Source organism: Orcinus orca, chromosome X (assembly GCF_937001465.1).
Source record: "Orcinus orca chromosome X, mOrcOrc1.1, whole genome shotgun sequence".
Classification (NCBI taxonomy): domain Eukaryota; kingdom Metazoa; phylum Chordata; class Mammalia; order Artiodactyla; family Delphinidae; genus Orcinus; species Orcinus orca.
The window spans coordinates 103632833-103652337 of record NC_064580.1 but is presented as its reverse complement, the minus strand read 5'-3'; the positions used below and the strand labels follow the sequence as shown (position 1 = coordinate 103652337).

Sequence of the window (19505 nt, the reverse complement as noted above, 5' to 3'; positions counted from 1 at the left end):
TACTTTTGCCTTCATTTTCCGGTGCTGCTCTGAACTATGCCTAAAGTAGTTTCCCGGTCCGTAGTCTGCTCCGATACCCGGGATCGCGAGGAGTATGACGACGGCGAGAAGCCCCTTCACGTCTACTACTGTTTATGCGGCCAGATGGTCCTGGTGCTGGGTGAGTAGTCTGAAAGGAGCTAAACTTCGGGTTCTCGAGGGCGCATTTCCTCTGGCTGTGATCTGGCAGCCGAGTCTATGCGAGGATTTCCCTCTCCATCAAAATCCTCCGTACCCAGCCCGCCCCACTCCAGGGCAGCTTTTCGGTTTTCTGTTTAACCTTGTGATTCTGTATCCAGAACTCTCTCAAAACTAAATTCCTCTTCCATAAAAAATATACTCACTCTCCTCCCACTCTGCGTCTAGAAACTTTGTAACCTTTCTGCCGGATACAAGTATATTGTAACAGCTCTGATGTTACATGAAAATAACCTCCTACCCGCATTGATCCTACATTCTCCTCCAGCTATAACCTCATTTCTTTGCTTCTTTTATAGCAAAACTTCTAAAAAGAATTACCTATATGGGCTGTCTCTGCATCCTCACTTCCCATTCCTTCTTGCCCTCACTTCAAGCAGGCTTTCCTTCTCACCTCACCATCCAAATCATATTTGTCAAAGTTACTAACGAACGTGTTACCAGTTCCAGTGGTCAATTATCAGTGCTCATTTAAATCCCCTCTCAGTGGCATTTGACAGATGATCACTCCATCCTTCTTGAAACCCTTCATTTGCATCCAAGACTCCACACTTTACTGATTTTTCTCCTACCTTGATTTCCCCCCTCTCAGTGTCTGGCTCCTTTTTTTTTTTTTTGTGGTACGCGGGCCTCTCACTGTTGTGGCCTTTCCCGTTGCAGAGCACAGGCTCCGGACGCGCAGGCTCCGGACGCGCAGGCTCAGCGGCCATGGCTCACGGGCCCAGCCGCTCCGCGGCATGCGGGATCCTCCCGGACCGGGGCACGAACCAGTGTCCCCTGCATCGGCAGGCGGACTCTCAACCACTGCACCACCAGGGAAGCCCTTGGCTCCTTTTTCTGTCTCAGACTTTTAGGCATTGCACGGCCCTACGGCTCAGTCCTCTCATCTGTTCTCAATCTGTACTCACTCCTTAGGCAATCTCAACCATTCCCAAGCTTTAAATACCTTTTTTATGCTGATGACTCCCAAATGTTCCTCTTTAACCTGAACCTCTTCTCAAACTCCAGCTGCCTACTCAGCGTCTCCATTTGGATGTCTAATGGACCACTTAAAGAGACCGTGTTCTCACAACACTGTAAATCAACTATACTTAAATAAAATTTTTTTAAAAATTAAAAAAAGAGAGAGAGGGAGACCATGTTCAAAATTAACTTCATGATCTCCTACTTTCTTGCTCTCCACTGTACCTCTCCAACTTCCCTATCACAGTCAGTGGTACCACTCTTCACAGAGTATCTCAGAATCATTCTTGACTTCTCCATCCAGTCCATCAACAAATTCTGCAGGTGCTTCCTTGAAAATCTATCTAGAATCTACTTTTTACCACCTCCATTTCTCCAAGCCACCACCATCCCTCACCTGGATTGCCACAGTAGTCTCTTGCTCACCACTCTTTGTCCCCAGAGTCCTGTTCCAAACCAGTGTTTTCCTGTAATGCCAAGAATAAGACCAAAGTCCATAACGAGACCCTGTGTGATCAGACCTCCAGCTACCTCTCAGATTTCATCTCCTAACACTCTTCCCCTTGCTCACTGCACTCCAGCTACAGCGGCCTTTTTGATTTTTCTGTCTGGTCAAAATGTTCCTGCCTGCAGGGCCTTTGGGATCGGTATTTCTTCTGCCTCAAACCCTTTCCCCTCCATGCCCCCTTACTTCATTCAGGTCTCTGCTGAAATGTCACTTCCTTGGAGAACCCTTCCGTGACTACCTTATCTAAAATAGCACCCCGTCACTCTTTGTCCTCTTACCGTGCCTGATTTTTCTGGGTAGCACTTATCACTATCTGGATCACTGTGCATCCTCTTAATATCTTGTCTAACTTTTTTTATTAGCACTTATCATTATCCAAGATCATGTTATATAATTATTAATTTGAAAATTTCTGCCTCCTCTGCTGGCCCGTAAACTTCATCAGGTCAGGGTCTTTGTCTGCTCTGTTCTTTGCTGAATCTTTAGCACAGTGTTCCAACTGTGCCTGGTACATAGAAGGCCCTCCCGTATTTACTGAGTAAATGAATTCCCTTTTGATCACTTAGAGATGGGTCTGAATTCTTGTTCTGCTTCCTATTAAATGCGTGGCCGATCTCTTAGCCTTCCTAATCCTCAATTCCCTTACCTTTAAGCTAGGAATAGTAAATGTCTACTCCGGCAGGTCGTTGAGAAGAGTCACGAGCTGATGTGCAAACTGCCTCATGCTAACTCCCCTCTCCACCTCCTCCATGAATCTGCAATCACTCTGATCACTTGACTTCTCTGTCATCCTTTAGGTACTTAATTTGCATTGTATCAATTTTCCGTCTGCTTTATACCTGTACCTAATTTATTTCCTGTATGTTTTCATTGTTTTTGGATCAGAACTCCCCTAACTGGGATGGGTCATTCACATACCATATATATAATAGCATACCGCCTACCCACTCTCTCCTTTCCGAAGCACTTATCCAACTTTTCCAATCAATGCCTTCCTCATAGGCATTCCAGGACGCTTGATCGTCTCTTCTCATTCTAATGCATTACAGCACAAGCCAAGTGTACCAGGATCAGAAATACTCATAGAAAACTTGAATTGCAGTGCTGGGAAGGACTTTTGAGATAATATAATCAAGTAAGGAGAAAGAGCCCTAGAGAGGAAGTGATTAGCCAGAGCTGGGGCTAAAATCCAGGTGTCCTGACACCAAGTCATTTTTAGTTGGAACATTCAATAATAGGCTTCAATAAGTGTGATAATTATAGTAAAAATTAAAGTGCTAAGGGCTCCACTGAAAGCTTCTGATTGCCTCAGGGTATTTTTCAGTGGCTCTCGTGACCAAATCTTTCTCCATTCCGTCAGACTGTCAGTTGGAGAAATTGCCCATGAGGCCCCGGGATCGGTCCCGTGTGATTGATGCTGCCAAACACGCCCACAAGTTTTGTAACACAGAAGACGAGGAGACTATGTATCTTCGGAGGTAAGAGGTTGATGTTCTCTGTCTAGGATTTCCTGGTTGTCTTGGGGTCTAGTTCTGAGGAGTAGAAATACCCCATCTAGTGTGGACCAGGTCATCCATTTGGGGCCCAGTACTTTGACATTTGTGGTGGGTCTCTAACTTCTGTTAATGTAGCCGTATCTTTATTGTGCTTTGTTGAAGTGGTGCTGAGATGTGATTCTGTTGCCATTTGATAGCTGTAATTTGGGGTTTTTGCAAGTAGAATGAGTTCGTTCAACCTGTAATCTCCAGCACACCAGGTGCCGGGCACTGAGCTAGGGACTGGATCAGCAAAGATAAATAAGGCACTGTCCTTATATACCATGAAAGAGCTCATGGCTCAGTGAGGGAACAGATTACCTATTGTGATATGATAAAATTCTGGTGTGGTGAACAGAAGCCTATGGGAAAACAGACAGCAGCAGATCATCTTGCCTGAATAGTGGTCAAGAAGGATACCAGAAGATGGTGGCATTTGTGTTTGGCCTTGAAGTAGGATTTCACCAAGTAGATGGAGGAGCATTCCAGGTGGAGGGACTCTGGAAGCATTAAAAGCATCAAATATGGTGTGCCTGGGAAATTTAAGTAGTCCCTTGTGGCTAGAGCCTAAGTTACTTTACAGGAAGGGGTTCATGCATCCTGGGGTGAGGACAGAGTAGAATGCTAAAGTAGACAAGTTTGGACTTTATCTTTAGGCAATAGCCATCTTCTTTTTTTAAGTAGAGGAGTGACACGGTTAGATCTGTTTTAGATTTGGGAGTCCTTGGTGTATATGGGGAGTTGAAACCTGGGAAGGGATACAGTTACATGGAAAGTGTGTGGAGCAAGAAGAGAGGATTGAAGACATAATCCTGGGAAACATTGATGTTTGAAAAGCAGACAAAATAATTGGAACATAACCAGGAGAACCTGGTGATGTGGAAAACAGGAGAGGAGAGAATTTCAAGAAGTGAGGGAAGGGGATGGTCATCAACAGGTGCCAAATGCCACAGAGACGTCACCCTGCTCTAAGTCCAGTCATTCATTCAGCAAATGTTTCATTTATTGAGCTCCTACTGTGTGCCAGGTACTGTCCTAAAAGTCTGGGATATACTAGTATATTAGTTTGTTAGGGCTGCTATAACAAAGTACCATAAACTAGGCGGCTTAAAACAACAGAAATGAATTGTCTCACAGTTCTAGAGGCTGGAATCTGAGATTACTGTGTCGGTAGGGCCATGCTGTCTCTGAAGGTTCTAGGGGAGGAGCCTTCCTTGCCCCTGCCTAGCTTCTGGTGTTTGCCGGCAGTCCTTGACATTTCTTGACTTGTAGGTGCATCACTCTAGCCTCTGTCTGCATCATTGTATGGCTTTTTCCCTGTGTTTCTGTCTCTGTGTTTCTTCTCTTCTTATAAGGACGCCAGTTATATTAAATTAAGGGAACATTCTGCTCATCTCTGTGACCTCATCTTAACTAATTATATCTGCAATGACCCTCTTTTCAAATAAGGTCACACTCTGAGGTTCCTGGAAGGACATAACTTTTTAAGGGACACTATCCAAACCAGTACAACCAGTAAACAAGCAAAGAACCTTGCCTGTACAGAGCTTATATTCTAGTGTTGAATCGGAAAAAGCTACAGGCTGACATCTAGCTATGTTTATTTAAGAAACCAAACTGTTATCAGCCCACACTAATGAAAACAGTTAGAAACTATTGCTAGGCGACATTCAGTACCAAATCAGGCACCACTGTGACAACTGGGCTTCTAGAATTATGTAGTTGAAGAGAAAATTGCTTATATACAGGATACAAGTGGGGACACAGATTATAAAACATATGAAATTCACAAAGGAAGGCCCTCCAGGTAACATTGGGGAAGTCCTCCATTGTGGTATATAGGAAGGTTTATAAATAACACGCCCTATCTAAAGCTAATCCATTCTCTTGTGCTTTTTCTCCCTCTATTAACCTTTATTTAGGTTTCTGATTTTGAAAATTCTCAACTGACTGTCTTTAGGATTGCTAAAATATTTATTACATACGTCATAATTATATATAACACTTCTAGATAATATGTATTAAATGTATATATATTAGTTAATACAGAAAGTAATCTAACAACACAACTAGGCCACAGGCTCCTATGGCACTATAAGGCAGATGCCGTCACCTGTAGGCCAGAAAACTGGGAGGCCCTAGGCTGAAGTGGCAACCCTGGAATCCAGTCAGCCTGATCCTGGAAGTGAGCCAGATTTGGGCCAGCCTTAGTGCCAGGTATTGCACAGGCCGGTGACCTCTGGCCAAGTGACTCTGTTGGGCCACAGAGTTCTCAGAGTTTACCCACAAGGCATGGTAGACTTCCCCCTTGGTTGACATGGTTCCTGCTCTAATCTTGAACTGTCTTTCCAAGGGCCCACTTTAGCATGCTCCTTTCTTATCAGGGGTGAAATTTCAGTCTGATCTTACCCCTCCTATTCTTTAGCCAGATGAGTGTGGGAGCCCCAGTTACTGAAAATATGGCAGTCTGCCTAATGCGTGCCCTGGAGCCTGTCACTTTCCACCTCCAAGTCTTCCATTCTAAAGTACCTCTCCTTTGACTCTGTTGTTCCCTGGTACCTTCCCTCCCTCATCCATTGCTTCCCCAGTTACCCATCCAGTGGGTGCTTTTCTGTCTGGATCTTTGTTGACCATATGCCTCCCTTGATGCTGTCTCCTTCCTTGACTTCTGTGAAGCTACTCTTGTGATTCTCCTTCTACTTCTTTGGCTTTCTCAGTCTTCTGGATTCTTCTTCCTGCCCCTTAAATGTTGGCATTCCCCAGGGTTCTGACCTTGATTTTATCCCCTCTCTCTCTGTACTCTCCTTGGCCATCCTCACCACCTCTTGTGGCATCAGTTACGCTTATATGCTGATGACTCACAAAATCTAGATCTGCCTCCGTTTCTCTCTTGTGCCCAGAACTGTATATCTAACTACCTATTCTACCTCTTCACCTGATGTTCTACCTCTGTTCTACCTCAGATACAGCATGACTAAAGCCAAACTCATTTCTCTAACGTGGAAAATCCCATAGATTGGTTCACTCAGCACCACTCCAACTCTCTTCTATTTTACCTGCCTATATACCAGTGTCTGTAAAGATAGGGCACATATTCCAGCTTCTCCCCACTCCAGAAACCCCCTAAGATTCTGAACGTGACTTAGCTTTTGCCAAGTAAAATGGACAGAAGTAGAAGTTGTTGGGTGGGGCTTCCAAGGAAAGTCCTTTTTACTCTTCTCATTCCTTCCTGCTTTTTGGAAAACGGGCGTGATAATTGGAGCACCAGCAGCCATCCTGGGACTAGAAAGGGAAGGCCACAAGGATTGCAGAGTTTTTGCCATGCTATCCTTGGGTCTCAACCATTACCAGGAACCGCCTTCCTCTACACTTATTTTACATGAGAAGAAACTCTTGTGTTGAAGCCACTGCAGTCAGGTCTCTGAAGGTGTCAGCTAAACACAATTCCTTCTTTTTCCTCCTCCTACGATGACATCACCATTCACACAGTGGCCCGGGGCAGAAATCTGGGAGCCAGTCCTGTCTTTGTCTCATCCATCCCTGCCCCCCACCATCCCCTGCACACATCCAGTCACTCACCACGTACTGTCGATTCTACCTTCTAGTCTGTCTTGTGGCTGCCTCCTCCTGTTCAGCCCAGCCACACTGCCATCATTCTGGTACCCAACAACACTTGCTTGGGCTATCGAAGTGTCCTCTTACCTCCCCCCACCACCCCCCGCTCTCCTCCAGACTATCGTCTACTGCCTGAATGATCTCACATGCACGTGATGTCAGTTTCCTGCTTCAGATCTTTCAGTGACTCTTCATCACCTACAGCAGTGCCTTTCAAACGTTTTTAAGCAATGAATCCTTTCTTCAAATGAAATTTTTACCAGAAGTATAAATAAGCAAGAAGCTTCTCTGATTGGGGAAGAGTTGAGCCCAACCCATTAAGGACTTCTCCCCTTTCTCCTATCCGATTTCATTTAGGGATCATTGTGGAGCGCAATTTAAAAAATCCTGGCTAGCAGGATAAAATCCAAGTCTGAAGGCTCTCTATGATCTGGCCCTAGCCTACCTGTTCATCCTCATCTCCTGGTATTCCTATGGTTTTTTGTTGTTGTTGTTTGTTTTTTTGAACAGCAAACATTGATCATCTCATATAGTTTCTGTGGGTCAGGAACTTAAGAACAGCTTAGCTGGATGGTCTCTCATGAGGCTGTGGTTAAGAGGTCGACCATGAGTGCAGTTATTTGAAGTCTTTAATTAGGGCTGGATGTTCCACTTCCAAGGTGGTTCACTCACATGGTTGGCAGCTGAGTGCTAACTGTTGGGAAGAAGCATTAGTTCCTTAGAACAAGGATCTTCCATAGGGCTGCTTGAGTATCCTCGTAACATGGCAGCTGGCTTCCCACAGTGTGAGTAATCCAAGAGAGAGCGAGTTGGAAGCTATAATGTCTTTTATGACCAAGACTCAGAAGTTACACACCATCACTTCTTCAGTGTCTTATTGGTGTCACAAGTCAGCTGTGTTCATTGTGGGAGGGCATTATACAAGGATTATTGACTTTATTATGTCAATACCAGGGGGCAAGAATCATTGGGGCCATCTTAGATGCTGCTACCACAACCAGGAAGAATGTTTTATTTTGTCTTTGGCCTTTCCTATCTCACATATTCCTGGAGATTAAGGACAAGAAAGAAAATCAAGGTCCATTAAGTCTAAATATCTAGCTCCTATTAATCACTTCTTTATAATTGTACCACTTAAAACCCTTGTCTTATTTGTATTAGAGTCTCCATATCTCAAGAAGATGAACATTTTTTCTTTTTTGGCTGTGCCACGCGGCTTGCGGGATCTTAGTTCCCCGACCAGGGATTGAACCCATGGCCTCTGCAGTGGAAGCATGGAGTCCCAACCACTGGACTGCCAGGGAAGTCCCTGTAGCTTTTTGTGTCTGGCATCTTCCGTTTAGTATATTTTCAAGATTCATCCATGTGTAGAATGACTCAATAAATCATTCTTTTTTTTTTTTCGCTGCTTTGGGTCTTCGTTGCTGCGCATGGGCTTTCTCTAGTTGCAGCCAGCAGGGGCTACTTTTTGTTGCAGTGTGCGTGCTTCTCATTGCGGTGGCTTCTCTTGTTGCGGAGCACAGGCTCTAGGCTCGCAGGCTCAGTAGTTGTGGCACATGGGCTTAGTTGCTTCACGGCATGTGGGATCTTCCCGGACCGGGGCTCGAACCCGTGTCCCCTGCATTGGCAGGCAGATTCTTAACCACTGCGCCACTAGGGAAGCCCCATCATTCCTCTTTATGGGTGAATAATATTCCATTGTATGGATACACCACGTTTTGTTTATCCATTCATCAGTTGATGGACATTTGGGCTTTCATTTATTTATTTATTTATTTTTGGCTGTGTTGGGTCTCCGTTGCTGTGCACAGGCTTTCTCTAGTTGCTGCAAATGGGGGCTACTCTTCATTGTGGTGCACGGGCTTCTCATTGTGGTGGCTTCTCTTGTTGCAGAGCACGGGCTCTAGGTGCACGGGCTTCAGTAGTTGTGGCTCACGGGCTCAGTAGTTGTGGCGCACGGGCTTAGTTGCTCCGTGGCATGTGGATCTTCCTGGACCAGGGCTCGAACCCATGTCCCCTGCATTGGCAGGCGAATTCTTAACCATTGTGCCACCAGGGAAGTCCTGTGTTGTTGTTTTTTTTAACTAACTTTTTAAAGTATTATGGCTAATGCTGCTGTAAACATTTGTGTACAAGTTTTTGTGTGAACATGCTTTTGCTTCTCATGTATGAGTTGCTGGATCATATGGTAACTCTGTGTTTAACCTTTTGAGGACCTTGTAGAGTGGTTTCAGAAGGAGTTGCACCATTTTACATTCTTGCCAGTAGTATATGAGGGTTCCTGTTTCTCCACATCCTTGCCAGTAATTGTTATTGTCTGCCTTTTTTTTTTTTTTTTTTTTTTTTTTGCGGTACGCGGGCCTCTCACTGCTGTGGCCTCCCCCGTTGCGGAGCACAGGCTCCGGACGCGCAGGCTCAGCAGCCATGGCTCACGGGCCCAGCCGCTCCACGGCATGTGGGATCTTCCCGGAGTGGGGCATGAACCCGTGTCCCCTGCATCGGCAGGCGGACTCTCAGCCACTGCGCCACCAGGGAAGCCCTATTGTCTGCCTTTTTGATATAGCTATCCTAGTGTGTATGAGATGGTATCATTGTGATTTTGATTTGCATTTCCCTGATGGCTAATGATGTTGAGCTTTTCATGTCCCTATTGGTCATTTATGTATCTTCTTTGGAGAAATGTCTAGTCAAATTCTGTGTCCATTTTTGGGCTTCCCTGGTGGGGTAGTGGTTAAGAACCTGCCTGCCAATGCAGAGGACATGGGTTCGAGCCCTGGTCTGGGAGGATCCCACATGCCGCAGAACAACTAAGCCCATGCGCCACAACTACCGAGCCTGCGCTCTAGAGCCCGCGAGCCACAACTACTGAAGCCTGCGCGCCTAGAGCCCATGCTTCGCAACAAGGGAAGCCATTGCAATAAGAACCCCGCGCACCGCAATGAAGAGTAGGCCCCGCTTGCTGCGACTAGAGAAAGCCTGCGCACAGCTACAAAGACCCAACACAGCCAAAAATAAATAAATAAAATAAATAAAGTTAAAAAAATTCTTTGTCCATTTTTTAAATGGAGTATTTGTGTTTTTTATTGTTGTAAGAATTTTTTATTATGGATACTAGTCCCTTATCAGATATATGATTTACAAATATTTTTTCCCATTCTGTGGGTTGCCTTTTCACTTTCTTGATGGTATTCCTGGAAGCACAAAAGTTTTTCATTTTAATTGTCCCATTTATCTATTTTTTCTTTGATTGCTTGTGCTGTAGGTACCATATTTTTAAAACCATTGCCTGATCTAAGGTCTTGAAGATTTATACTTATGTATTCTAACAGTTTTATAGGTTTGTTACCTTTTTTTTTTTTTTTTTTTTTTTTTTGCTGCGCCTTGGTATGTGGGATCTTAGTTCCCCGACCAGGGATCGAACCCACACCCCCTGCACTGGAAGCACAGGGTCTTAACCATTGGACCACCAGGGAAGTCCCAGTTCTTACCTTTAAATCATTCATCCATTTTGAGTTAATTTTTAAATTTTTTGTTTATTTATTTTTTGGCCATGCCACACAGCTTGTGGGATCTTAGTTCCCTGACCTGGGATCAAACCTGGGCCCCCTGCAGTGGAAAAGTGCAGAGCCCTAACCACTGGACCACCAGGGAACGCCCCATTTTGAGTTAATTTTTGTACATAGTGTGAGGTAGGGATCTAAATTAATCCTTTTGTGTGTGGATATCCAGTTATCCCGGTACTATTTATTGAAAGACTATTCTTTCCCCCATTGAATGGTCTTGGCACCACTGAAAATAAATTAACCATATATGTATGGGTTTATTGTGGACTCTCAGTTCTGTTCCATTGATCTATATGTCTGTCCTTATGCCAGTACCACCCTGTCTTGATTACTGTGGCTTTGTATTAAGTTTTGAAATTATATACGAGTCCTCCAACTTTGTTCTTCTTCAAGACTGTTTTGTCTACTCTGGATTCCTTACGATTCCATGTGAATTTGAGGATCAGCTTGTCAATTTCTGCAAAAAAACCAGCTGGGATTTTGATAGGGATTGTGTTGAAGTTGTAGATTCATTTGGAAAGTATTGCCATCTTAACAATATTAAGTCTTCAATCCATGAACATGAAGTGTCATTCCGTTTACTTAGGTCTTTAATTTCTTTCAGTGATGTTTTGTAGTTTTCAGTGCAAAAGTTATGCACTTCCTTTGTTAAATTTATTCCTAAGTATTTTATTCTTTTTGATGCTATTGTAACTGGACTTGTTTCCTTAACTTCATTTTTGGATTGTTCATTTCTAGTGTATAGGACTACCATTAATTTGTGAATATTGATCTTATATCCTGCAGCTTTACTAAACTTGTTTATTAGTCCTAATAGTGTGTGTGTGTGTGTGTGTGTGTGTGTGTGTGTGTGTGTGTGTATGCTTTAGGGTTTCTATATATAAGATTATATCCTCTGCAAATAGACATGGTTTTACTTTTTCCCTTCCAATCTGGATGCTTTTTATTTCTTTTTCTTGCCTAATTGCCCTGGCTAGAACTTCCAGTGCAGTGTTGAATAGAAGTGTTGAGAGTGGATATCCCTGTCTTCTTCCTGATCTTAGAGGGAAAGGTTTCAGTTTTTCACCATTAAATATGATGTTAGTTTATGTGGCTTAGTAGATGTGAATTTTTCATAGATGCCCCTTATAAGGTAGAGGAAGTTCCCTTCTATTTCTAGTATATTGAAGGGGCTTTGAATTTTGTCAGATGCTTTTTATGCATCTGTTAAGATGATCATGTGTGTTTTCTCTTTTATTCTATTATTATAGTGTATCGCATTGATTGATTTTTTTTTGTATGTTGCACCAATCTTGCATTCCTGGGATAAATTCCACTTGGCAATGTGGTATAAACCTTCTTTATATGTTGCTTGATTCAGTTTTGCCTGTATTTTTTAAAATTTTTATTTATTTATTTTATTTTTGCTGCGTTGGGTCTTCGTTTCTGTGCGAGGGCTTTCACTAGTTGTGGCAAGCGGGGGCCACTCTTCATCGCGGCGCGCGGGCCTCTCACTATCATGGCCTCTCTTGTTGCGGAGCACAGGCTTCAGAGGCGCAGGCTCAGTAGTTGTGGCTCACGGGCCTAGTTGCTCCATGGCATGTGGGATCTTCCCAGACCAGGGCTCGAACCCGTGTCCCCTGCATTAGCAGGCAGATTCTCAACCACTGCGCCACCAGAGAAGCCCAAGGATAACTTTTGAAAAGCCCTTTTAGCATTTGAAGTAGTGAGCTTGGTAGGTTATGAGATTTGTTTGTATCTTTTTCTTTTTAACTTCCATTTTCTGTGCAGGCCTGAAGGCATTGAACGACAGTACAGGAAGAAATGTGCAAAGTAAGTATTAACAGTGTGGGTTTCTCCGAGAATAAGTAAGTAGAGGCAATGATGTGTTAGGAAAAGAATCATTTGGAGACAATTCTCTGTTATATCTTTATCCCTATAATCTTACCTGCCTTCAAACTTCAGTTATGCAAATACCAATATGCTTCTTAAAGAGATGCAACTGACCAAGTTACATCTCTGACCAGCTGGCCACAAAAATGGGTTTTTAAGCATAGTATTATTTTTTTCACTGAGGTGTAACTTATATATAATAAAATTTGCCCTTCCTAAGTGTACAGTTTGATGAGTGTTGACAGAAGCACAGAGCCATGTAACGTCACCACTCCTGTGACATAGACGTTTCCAGTGCTCCTTTGCAATCAGTCTCCTTCCTCACCCCTCCCCTCGCCAGCACTGATCTGCCTTCTGTTACCGTGGTTTTACCTTTTCTAAAATGTGATGTAAATTCTACAGTACGTGTTCTACTACATACAATGTGTATCTCTTACATCTGGTTTCTTTCATGTTGCATGATGCTTTGGGGATTCATCTGAGTTGTTATGTGTATCAGTAATTTGTTCCTCTTTATCGCTGAGTAGTAGTCATTGCACCACAGTTTGTTTAACCATTGACCTGTTGAAGGGCATTTGAGTTGTTAATGGCTTTGGCTATTATAAATAAAGCTGCTATGAACATTCTAGTATAAATCTTGTGGGAACATGTGTTTTCTCTTGGAGTGGAGTTGTTGGGTCATATGGTAAATGTAACATAGTGTAATTTTTTTTGATATTTTTTATTTGTTTTGGTTGCACCGGGTCTTAGTTGTGGCAGGCAGCCTCCTTAGTTGTGGCACGCGGGCTCCTTAGTTGTGCCATGTAAACTCTTAGTTGCAGCCTGCATTTGGGATCTAGTTCCCTGATCAGGGATTGAACCCGGGCCTCCTGCATTAGGAGCGCAGAGTCTTAACCACTGTGCCACCAGGGAAATCCCCACATAGTGTAATTTAATCCAAACTTATTTATAAAGTCTGTTATAGGACTACAGACCCAAGAACTTTAGAGACTATTATTTAATGATATATATGATTTCCAGCTTTAGGTTGTTAACAGTGAGAATATTAAACTATAATAAGTTTAATCTTGATGAATTACAGTTCAGTCTTGGCTCTCAGAAGACTCAGACTAGAATTAAAGCAGGGAAGTGGCTAGGAAGGCATTTTAGTTTACAGCCACATTAGGTTTGTTAGACTACTTTAATCATATCTTATGGGTATGGGTCTACTTCACTTAGCTGAAGAAGTATAATAGAAGTGAGCAACCAGGACTTCCCTGGTGGCGCAGTGGTTAAGAATCTGCCTGCCAATGTAGGGGACACGGGTTCGAGCCCTGTCTGGGAAGATCCCACATGCCACGGAGCAACTAAGCCTGTGCGCCACAACTACTGAGCCTCTGTGTGCCACAACTACTGAAGCCTGTGCACCTAGAGCCCATGCTCTGCAACAAGAGAAGCCACCGCAATAAGAAGCCCGCACACTGCGACGAAGAGTAACCCCCGCTCGCTGCAACTAGAGAAAGCCTGTGTGCAGCAACAAAGACTCAAAGCTGCCAAAAATAAATAAATAAATAAATTTTTTTAAAAAAGAAATGACCAACCAAAGAAAGCATGACGATTGCTACAGAGCTTAGTTGGCAGACCACTGCAGTGGAGCCTTTATGCTCCTTCTTTTTTTAAAATAATTAATTAATTAATTTTTATTTTTGGCTGAGAGGGGTCTTTGTTGCTGCACGCGGGCTTTCTCTAGTTGCGGCGAGCGGGGGCTACTCTTCGTTGCAGTGCGCAGGCCTCTCATTGTGGTGGCTTCTCTTGCTGTGGAGCACGGGGTCTAGGCACGTGGGCTTCAGTAGTTGTAACACGCGGGCTCAGTAGTTGTGGCTCGTGGGCTCTAGAGCACAGGCACAGTAGTTGTGGTGCACGGGCTTAGTTGCTCCGCGGCCTGTGGGATCTTCCCGGACCAGGGTTCAAACCCGTGTCCCCTGCATTGGGAGGCGGATTCTTAACCACTGTGCCACCAGAGAAGCCCAACGGTCAGTGATTCTTATCAAGTAGTTTTGGGAAACACTGGGAAGAGCTAATCATCAGTTTCTGCCACAAACACAAATATTCCCAGAGTCTAAGCACACTTTGTGAAGCGCCGTTTTGGGGATTTGCATTCTGAGGCCTCCCTGAGATTCACTGTTCTGTTTGCAGGTGCGGGCTGCCACTCTTCTACCAGTCCCAACCGAAGAATGCTCCTGTGACCTTCATTGTGGATGGAGCAGTAGTCAAGTTTGGCCAGGGTTTTGGGAAGACGAACATATATACTCAGAAACAAGAGCCTCCTAAGAAAGTAATTATCACTGAAGGAGACAGATGGGTTAATACAGCTACAGATTTAGCCCTACAATTTTAAAGAAGATTATGGTGCATGAGAAACTGCCCTTCATGAGCACTCTCTTTATTAAGAGAGAGCCATTTTTGTGTATAAGCAGGTGCTACAAACTTGTAACACCTATTGTGTGTTCTCTTTTCTTTCCTACATCTGCTCTATGAGCAAAGTTAGAAATTGTATGATTTTTATTCACATTTACTTCCTTTGAAATTTCTTCTTTTTCCAGTGTGAGCAATTAAACATTGAATGAATAAGGCTAGTCTTTAAATATACTTTTAAAAACCCTTGATGGCAAATACCAGAAAAATATAATGCAAATTAAAATATGGGCACTTTTAGATAGGCCAGCCTGTCCCAAGGAGGTCCCCTGCCCCCAGGAACCAGGCTTGTACACTTGCACACACCCACTCACACATACACACTCACACACACACGACTCACAGAACCTCTTGAGGTAAACTAGACTGATTCCTCTTCCTGCAACTCCAGGTGATGATGACGAAACGGACTAAAGACATGGGCAAGTTCAGCTCTGTCACTGTGTCTACTATTGATGAAGAGGAAGAGGAGATTGAGGCTGTAAGTGCTTCTGCTCTCAGGGGAATTGGAATGCGGGGCGGGGGGAGGGGGCTCTCCAACCAGAGCATTGAGTAACAGAATAACTAGGAACTTCAAGCTCGTAGATCTTGCTCTGCTACTAAGAAACGCTGTGATACCGGGCTGGTTCCTGTTTCCCTGGATCTCAGGGACATCTCTGTAAGATAAGGAGCAGGGAGTTGGACTAGATCAGTCTTTTTTGTTTGTTTTTTGCGGTACGCGGGCCTCTCACTGCTGTGGCCTTTCCCGCTGCGGAGCACAGGCTCCGGACGCGCAGGCTCAGCGGCCATGGCTCACGGGCCCAGCCGCTCCGCGGCATGTGGGATCTTCCCGGACCGGGCCACGAACCCGTATCCCCTGCATCGGCAGGCGGACTCTCAACCACTGCGCTACCAGGGAAGCCCAGTCATTTTTTTCATACTGTTTTTTGAGATGCCTTAGGGGGCAAATCCCTCCTCATCCCTCTTCAGTTGAAAAACTACTGGGCTCAGCAATTTCAAGTCCCTTCCAGTCCAGCTCTGATGGTGTGGGAGTCTGTCCTTAGCAAGAGCAGCAATTACCTTTATGGTATTTCAGTATAATGATGTTTACAGAGAGATGTTATCTGTTACTTAAATGTGGTTTCGGTTGAAACCTGACTCTCCCGGATTATGGAAAAGCCGAAGAGTTGAAAGGGAGCAGAGTCTTGCCATTTCAGGAATAATTTCATAATTTGAGGAGTATAAACTTCTCCCGAGGTCTCTGTTGCTCCTCTTTGGTGAGACTGCTGGTCTAAGGGTGCTTCTTTCTTCCCTCAGAGAGAAGTTGCTGACTCGTATGCGCAGAATGCCAAGGTGATTGAGAAGCAGCTGGAGCGCAAAGGCATGAGTAAGAGGCGGCTGCAGGAGCTGGTGAGTGGCGGGGGCGGGGGCTGGCAGGCGCTGGGCTGGACTGTTTGGGTTCCTCGGTCTGAAAGACCCTCCGGCAGGCAGGGGAATCCTTTCAGAAGTCTGTCTGGGGTTATGGTGTGGCTGGCTGCCAGGTGTCTAACCGTGGGCCGTGGCTGTCAGTACATACCCTACTCTGGGATAGTGACCACAGGATCCAGGCCCCAAATGATAGTTCTTGTTAGCCAACCCTAACGAGAATGGTAAGTTAATCTGCTACTTGTGGTCCAAGGTCAGGAGTTCAAGATCGGGGCTCATGGGTGCTCTCCCAGGGTATGAGGCATACAGTGGGGCTACATTGGGGCGCCAGGATTGGGGCTGGTTGCTACTTCTTAAAGCACTGCTTCCACCACCACTGTCTGCACTATCCCTAGACTCTTTGTTGAGCACACACGTCTATATGTGATGGTGCCTATGTTTCTGTCTTCCTGATAATAAGTTACTTATGATATTTCTTTGAAATCAGACATCCCAGCATTGGTGCCTCATCGAAAAGTATACCAGTCTATTCTACTGACTGTAGAGGAGTTTTTGGTGACAGAGGTAGTGGGTCTTGAGAGCTGCTTTGCCTTGCCGTAGTGATCTAGAGCACTGCTTACCAAATTTTCTGAGGTGAAGGACCAGTGCTTGCTTCTTGTTTTAAAATTTGTCAAGAGTAGATTTGTAATTTATAAAATGCAATAAAAATGAATTTGCCTGAATTCTTCTTATGATTTTACTTTCTTATTGCTCTGTCAAATTGCTATAAAAGCTTCTAAATGCTTACTCTCAATTTTTGTGTGTATCTTCATGGACTGCACAACTTTAAGTAGCACTGTTCTAGAACAGTGTTCTTCCTTCTGTTCTGCCACAAATGGGATACTGATATGTCATGATATTGATTCCTCCAGTCCTTCAGGGGTCCTGGAGCTGTGGGATCCCTACACTGATAGACCACAGCCCTGTGTGTTTACCCCGTTTTACCATACAGATATTATTATCTTCAATGTGTGTCATAACATCAGAAAGTTTGGAAAGCAGTTGCTAGAGTTTCATCACAATTTTAGAAACACGGTTCTAGTTTGTATACTAAATGAGCATGAGGGGATAGTGTTGGGGCAGTTAGAATAAGGCAGGAAAATCAGAATTTCATGTCATGTATCAGGACATATACTCTTCTTCCTTTCCAGGCTGAACTGGAAGCCAAGAAAGCGAAAATGAAGGGAACCTTGATTGACAACCAGTTCAAATAATCAGGACCTTTCTGTGAACCCAGACTGGAGGCAAGCATTTAGATGAGGAGGAAAAAGAGTGTTTTCTTGACTACATGGACTGGTTCCTACTTTTATGCCCCAGCAGAAGGCTTTACGTGTCCTCCAGTGATTCTCCTACATTCAGTGAGGTCTTTTTTTTTTTTTTTTCCCCGTTACGCGGGCCTCTCATTGTTGTGGCCTTTCCCATTGCAGAGCACAGGCTCCGGACGCGCAGGCTCAGCGGCCATGGCTCACGGGCCCAGCCGCTCCGTGGCATGTGGGATCCTCCCAGACCGGGGCACGAACCCGTGTCCCCTGCATCGGCAGGCGGACTCCCAACCACTGCGCCACCAGGGAAGCCCTCAGTGAGGTCTTTGAGTTCATCTGACCTGCTTTCTAGAGATGGATTTTTCTCAATCTTTCTGTGTATAGGTCTTCTGTACTATTTTTTGTCCATTTGATATAAACTTCTTCATCTGTGTAGAAGCTCTGTGAATAGATCAGTGCTTCAGTGTGTCTAGTTTCTAAAGGAGCTATTCTTATTCCTTCTTCAAAGTTAATAAAATGTTTAAAGATTTTTGAAAAAAAAATAAAAGTAACATGAATTACATTTAAAGTTACAGCAAGCCAGATCCTTTTAAGTGGCTCTGTCTCTGTTCTTAGACTGGCAGGTACTGGCTAGGGTTTGAATCTCTCTACTGTCAGGGAAAATCCATAACAAGCCAGAATCTGCATAAAGTTTCCTTTACCTCAAATGTTACAACTCTAGGCACGCCAACCCTTATCAGATGTTGTACATGCAGAAGGAAAAGCCAGATTCAAGTGAGGGGGTAGGATAGCTCTGATCTGAATGAAAATGGGGTCTTGGGAAGCAACCCAAGGGAGCTACCATCCTGTCAAGCAGCTAAGAGCGTGCTTCCATGTGTGGGCATGTGGGAGGGAGACATGGTAGAGTAAGAAATGACACCGACTCTAGGTCCAAGCACCTCACTACACATAACTCAATTTCGTTTCTTTTTATGGCTGAGTAATATTCCATTGTATATATGTGCCACATCTTCTTTATCCATTCATCCGATGATGGACACGTAGGTTGCTTCCATGTCCTGGCTATTGTAAATAGAGCTGCCATGAACATTGTGGTACATGACTCTTTCTGAATTATGGTTTTCTCAGGGTATATGCCCAGTAGTGGGATTGCTGGGTCGTATGGTAGTTCTATTTGTAGTTTTTTAAGGAACCTCTATACTGCTCTCCATAGTGGCTGTATCAATTTACATTCCCACCAACAGTGCAGGAGGGTTCCCTTTTCTCCACACCCTCTCCAGCATTTATTGTTTCTAGATTTTTTGATGATGGCCATTCTGACCGGGGTGAGATGATATCTCATTGTAGTTTTGATTTCCATTTCTCTAATGATTAATGTTGTTGAGCATTCTTTCATGTGTTTGTTGGCAATCTGTATACCTACAGTCTGTCATACAGAGTGAAGTAAGTCAGAAAGAGAAAAACAAATACCGTATGCTAACATATATATATATGGAATCTAAGAAAAAAAAAGGTCATGAAGAACCTAGGGGTAAGATGGGAACAAAGACACAGACCTACTAGAGAATGGACTTGAGGATATGGGGAGGGGGAAGGGTAAGCTGTGACAAAGTGAGAGAGTGGCATGGACATACATACACTACCAAACGTAAAATAGATAGCTAGTGGGAAGCAGCCGCATAGCACAGGGAGATCAGCTCAGTGCTTTGTGACCACCTAGAGGGGTGGGATAGGGAGGGTGGGAGGGAGGGAGATGCAAGAGGGAAGAGATATGGGAACATATGTATATGTATAACTGATTCACTTTGTTATAAAGCAGAAACTAACACACCATTGTAAAGCAATTATACCCCAATAAAGATGTTAAAAAAAAAGAAATGACACCGAGATAAACAAAAGTTATCTGTTGACTGTCTTTTATTTCACATCTGCTATTTGTGGAGGAGTGTCGTATACATAAATATTTAATGTCACACTGCTTCAGTGACATTAGTATGTAGTGTTTGTACCCATGTTTTTATCTGTTCACCTGTATTGCAAGGTGTTGGGACAG

General features: G+C 44.0%; 1 protein-coding gene across 2 annotated transcripts; it reads left to right on the top strand.

The window, feature by feature from the left end:
- On the top strand, positions 1-18943 carry STEEP1 (STING1 ER exit protein 1). 2 transcript variants are annotated; one of them, XM_049704696.1, is made up of 8 exons: positions 1-160; positions 3069-3186; positions 12192-12233; positions 14469-14607; positions 15139-15228; positions 16044-16136; positions 17342-17434; positions 17618-18943. In XM_049704696.1, the coding sequence occupies exons 1-7, from the start codon at positions 37-39 to the stop codon at positions 17402-17404; spliced, it is 669 nt and encodes a 222-aa protein (XP_049560653.1). In that variant the 5' UTR covers positions 1-36; the 3' UTR covers positions 17405-17434; positions 17618-18943. The 2 variants fall into 2 exon arrangements, with proteins under 2 accessions (XP_049560653.1, XP_049560652.1); XM_049704695.1 differs by having other exon boundaries at positions 17342-18943.
- The last annotated feature ends 562 nt before the right edge of the window (positions 18944-19505 follow it).

Excerpts from the sequence above, each read along its gene's own strand:
- STEEP1 (XM_049704696.1), top strand. The coding sequence starts at position 37 with ATGCCTAAAGTAGTTTCCCGGTCCGTAGTCTGCTCCGATACCCGGGAT. Across the intron at positions 161-3,068 it reads CCAGATGGTCCTGGTGCTGG|ACTGTCAGTTGGAGAAATTG; the intron begins GTGAGTAGTCTG and ends CCATTCCGTCAG. Across the intron at positions 3,187-12,191 it reads GAGACTATGTATCTTCGGAG|GCCTGAAGGCATTGAACGAC; the intron begins GTAAGAGGTTGA and ends TTTTCTGTGCAG.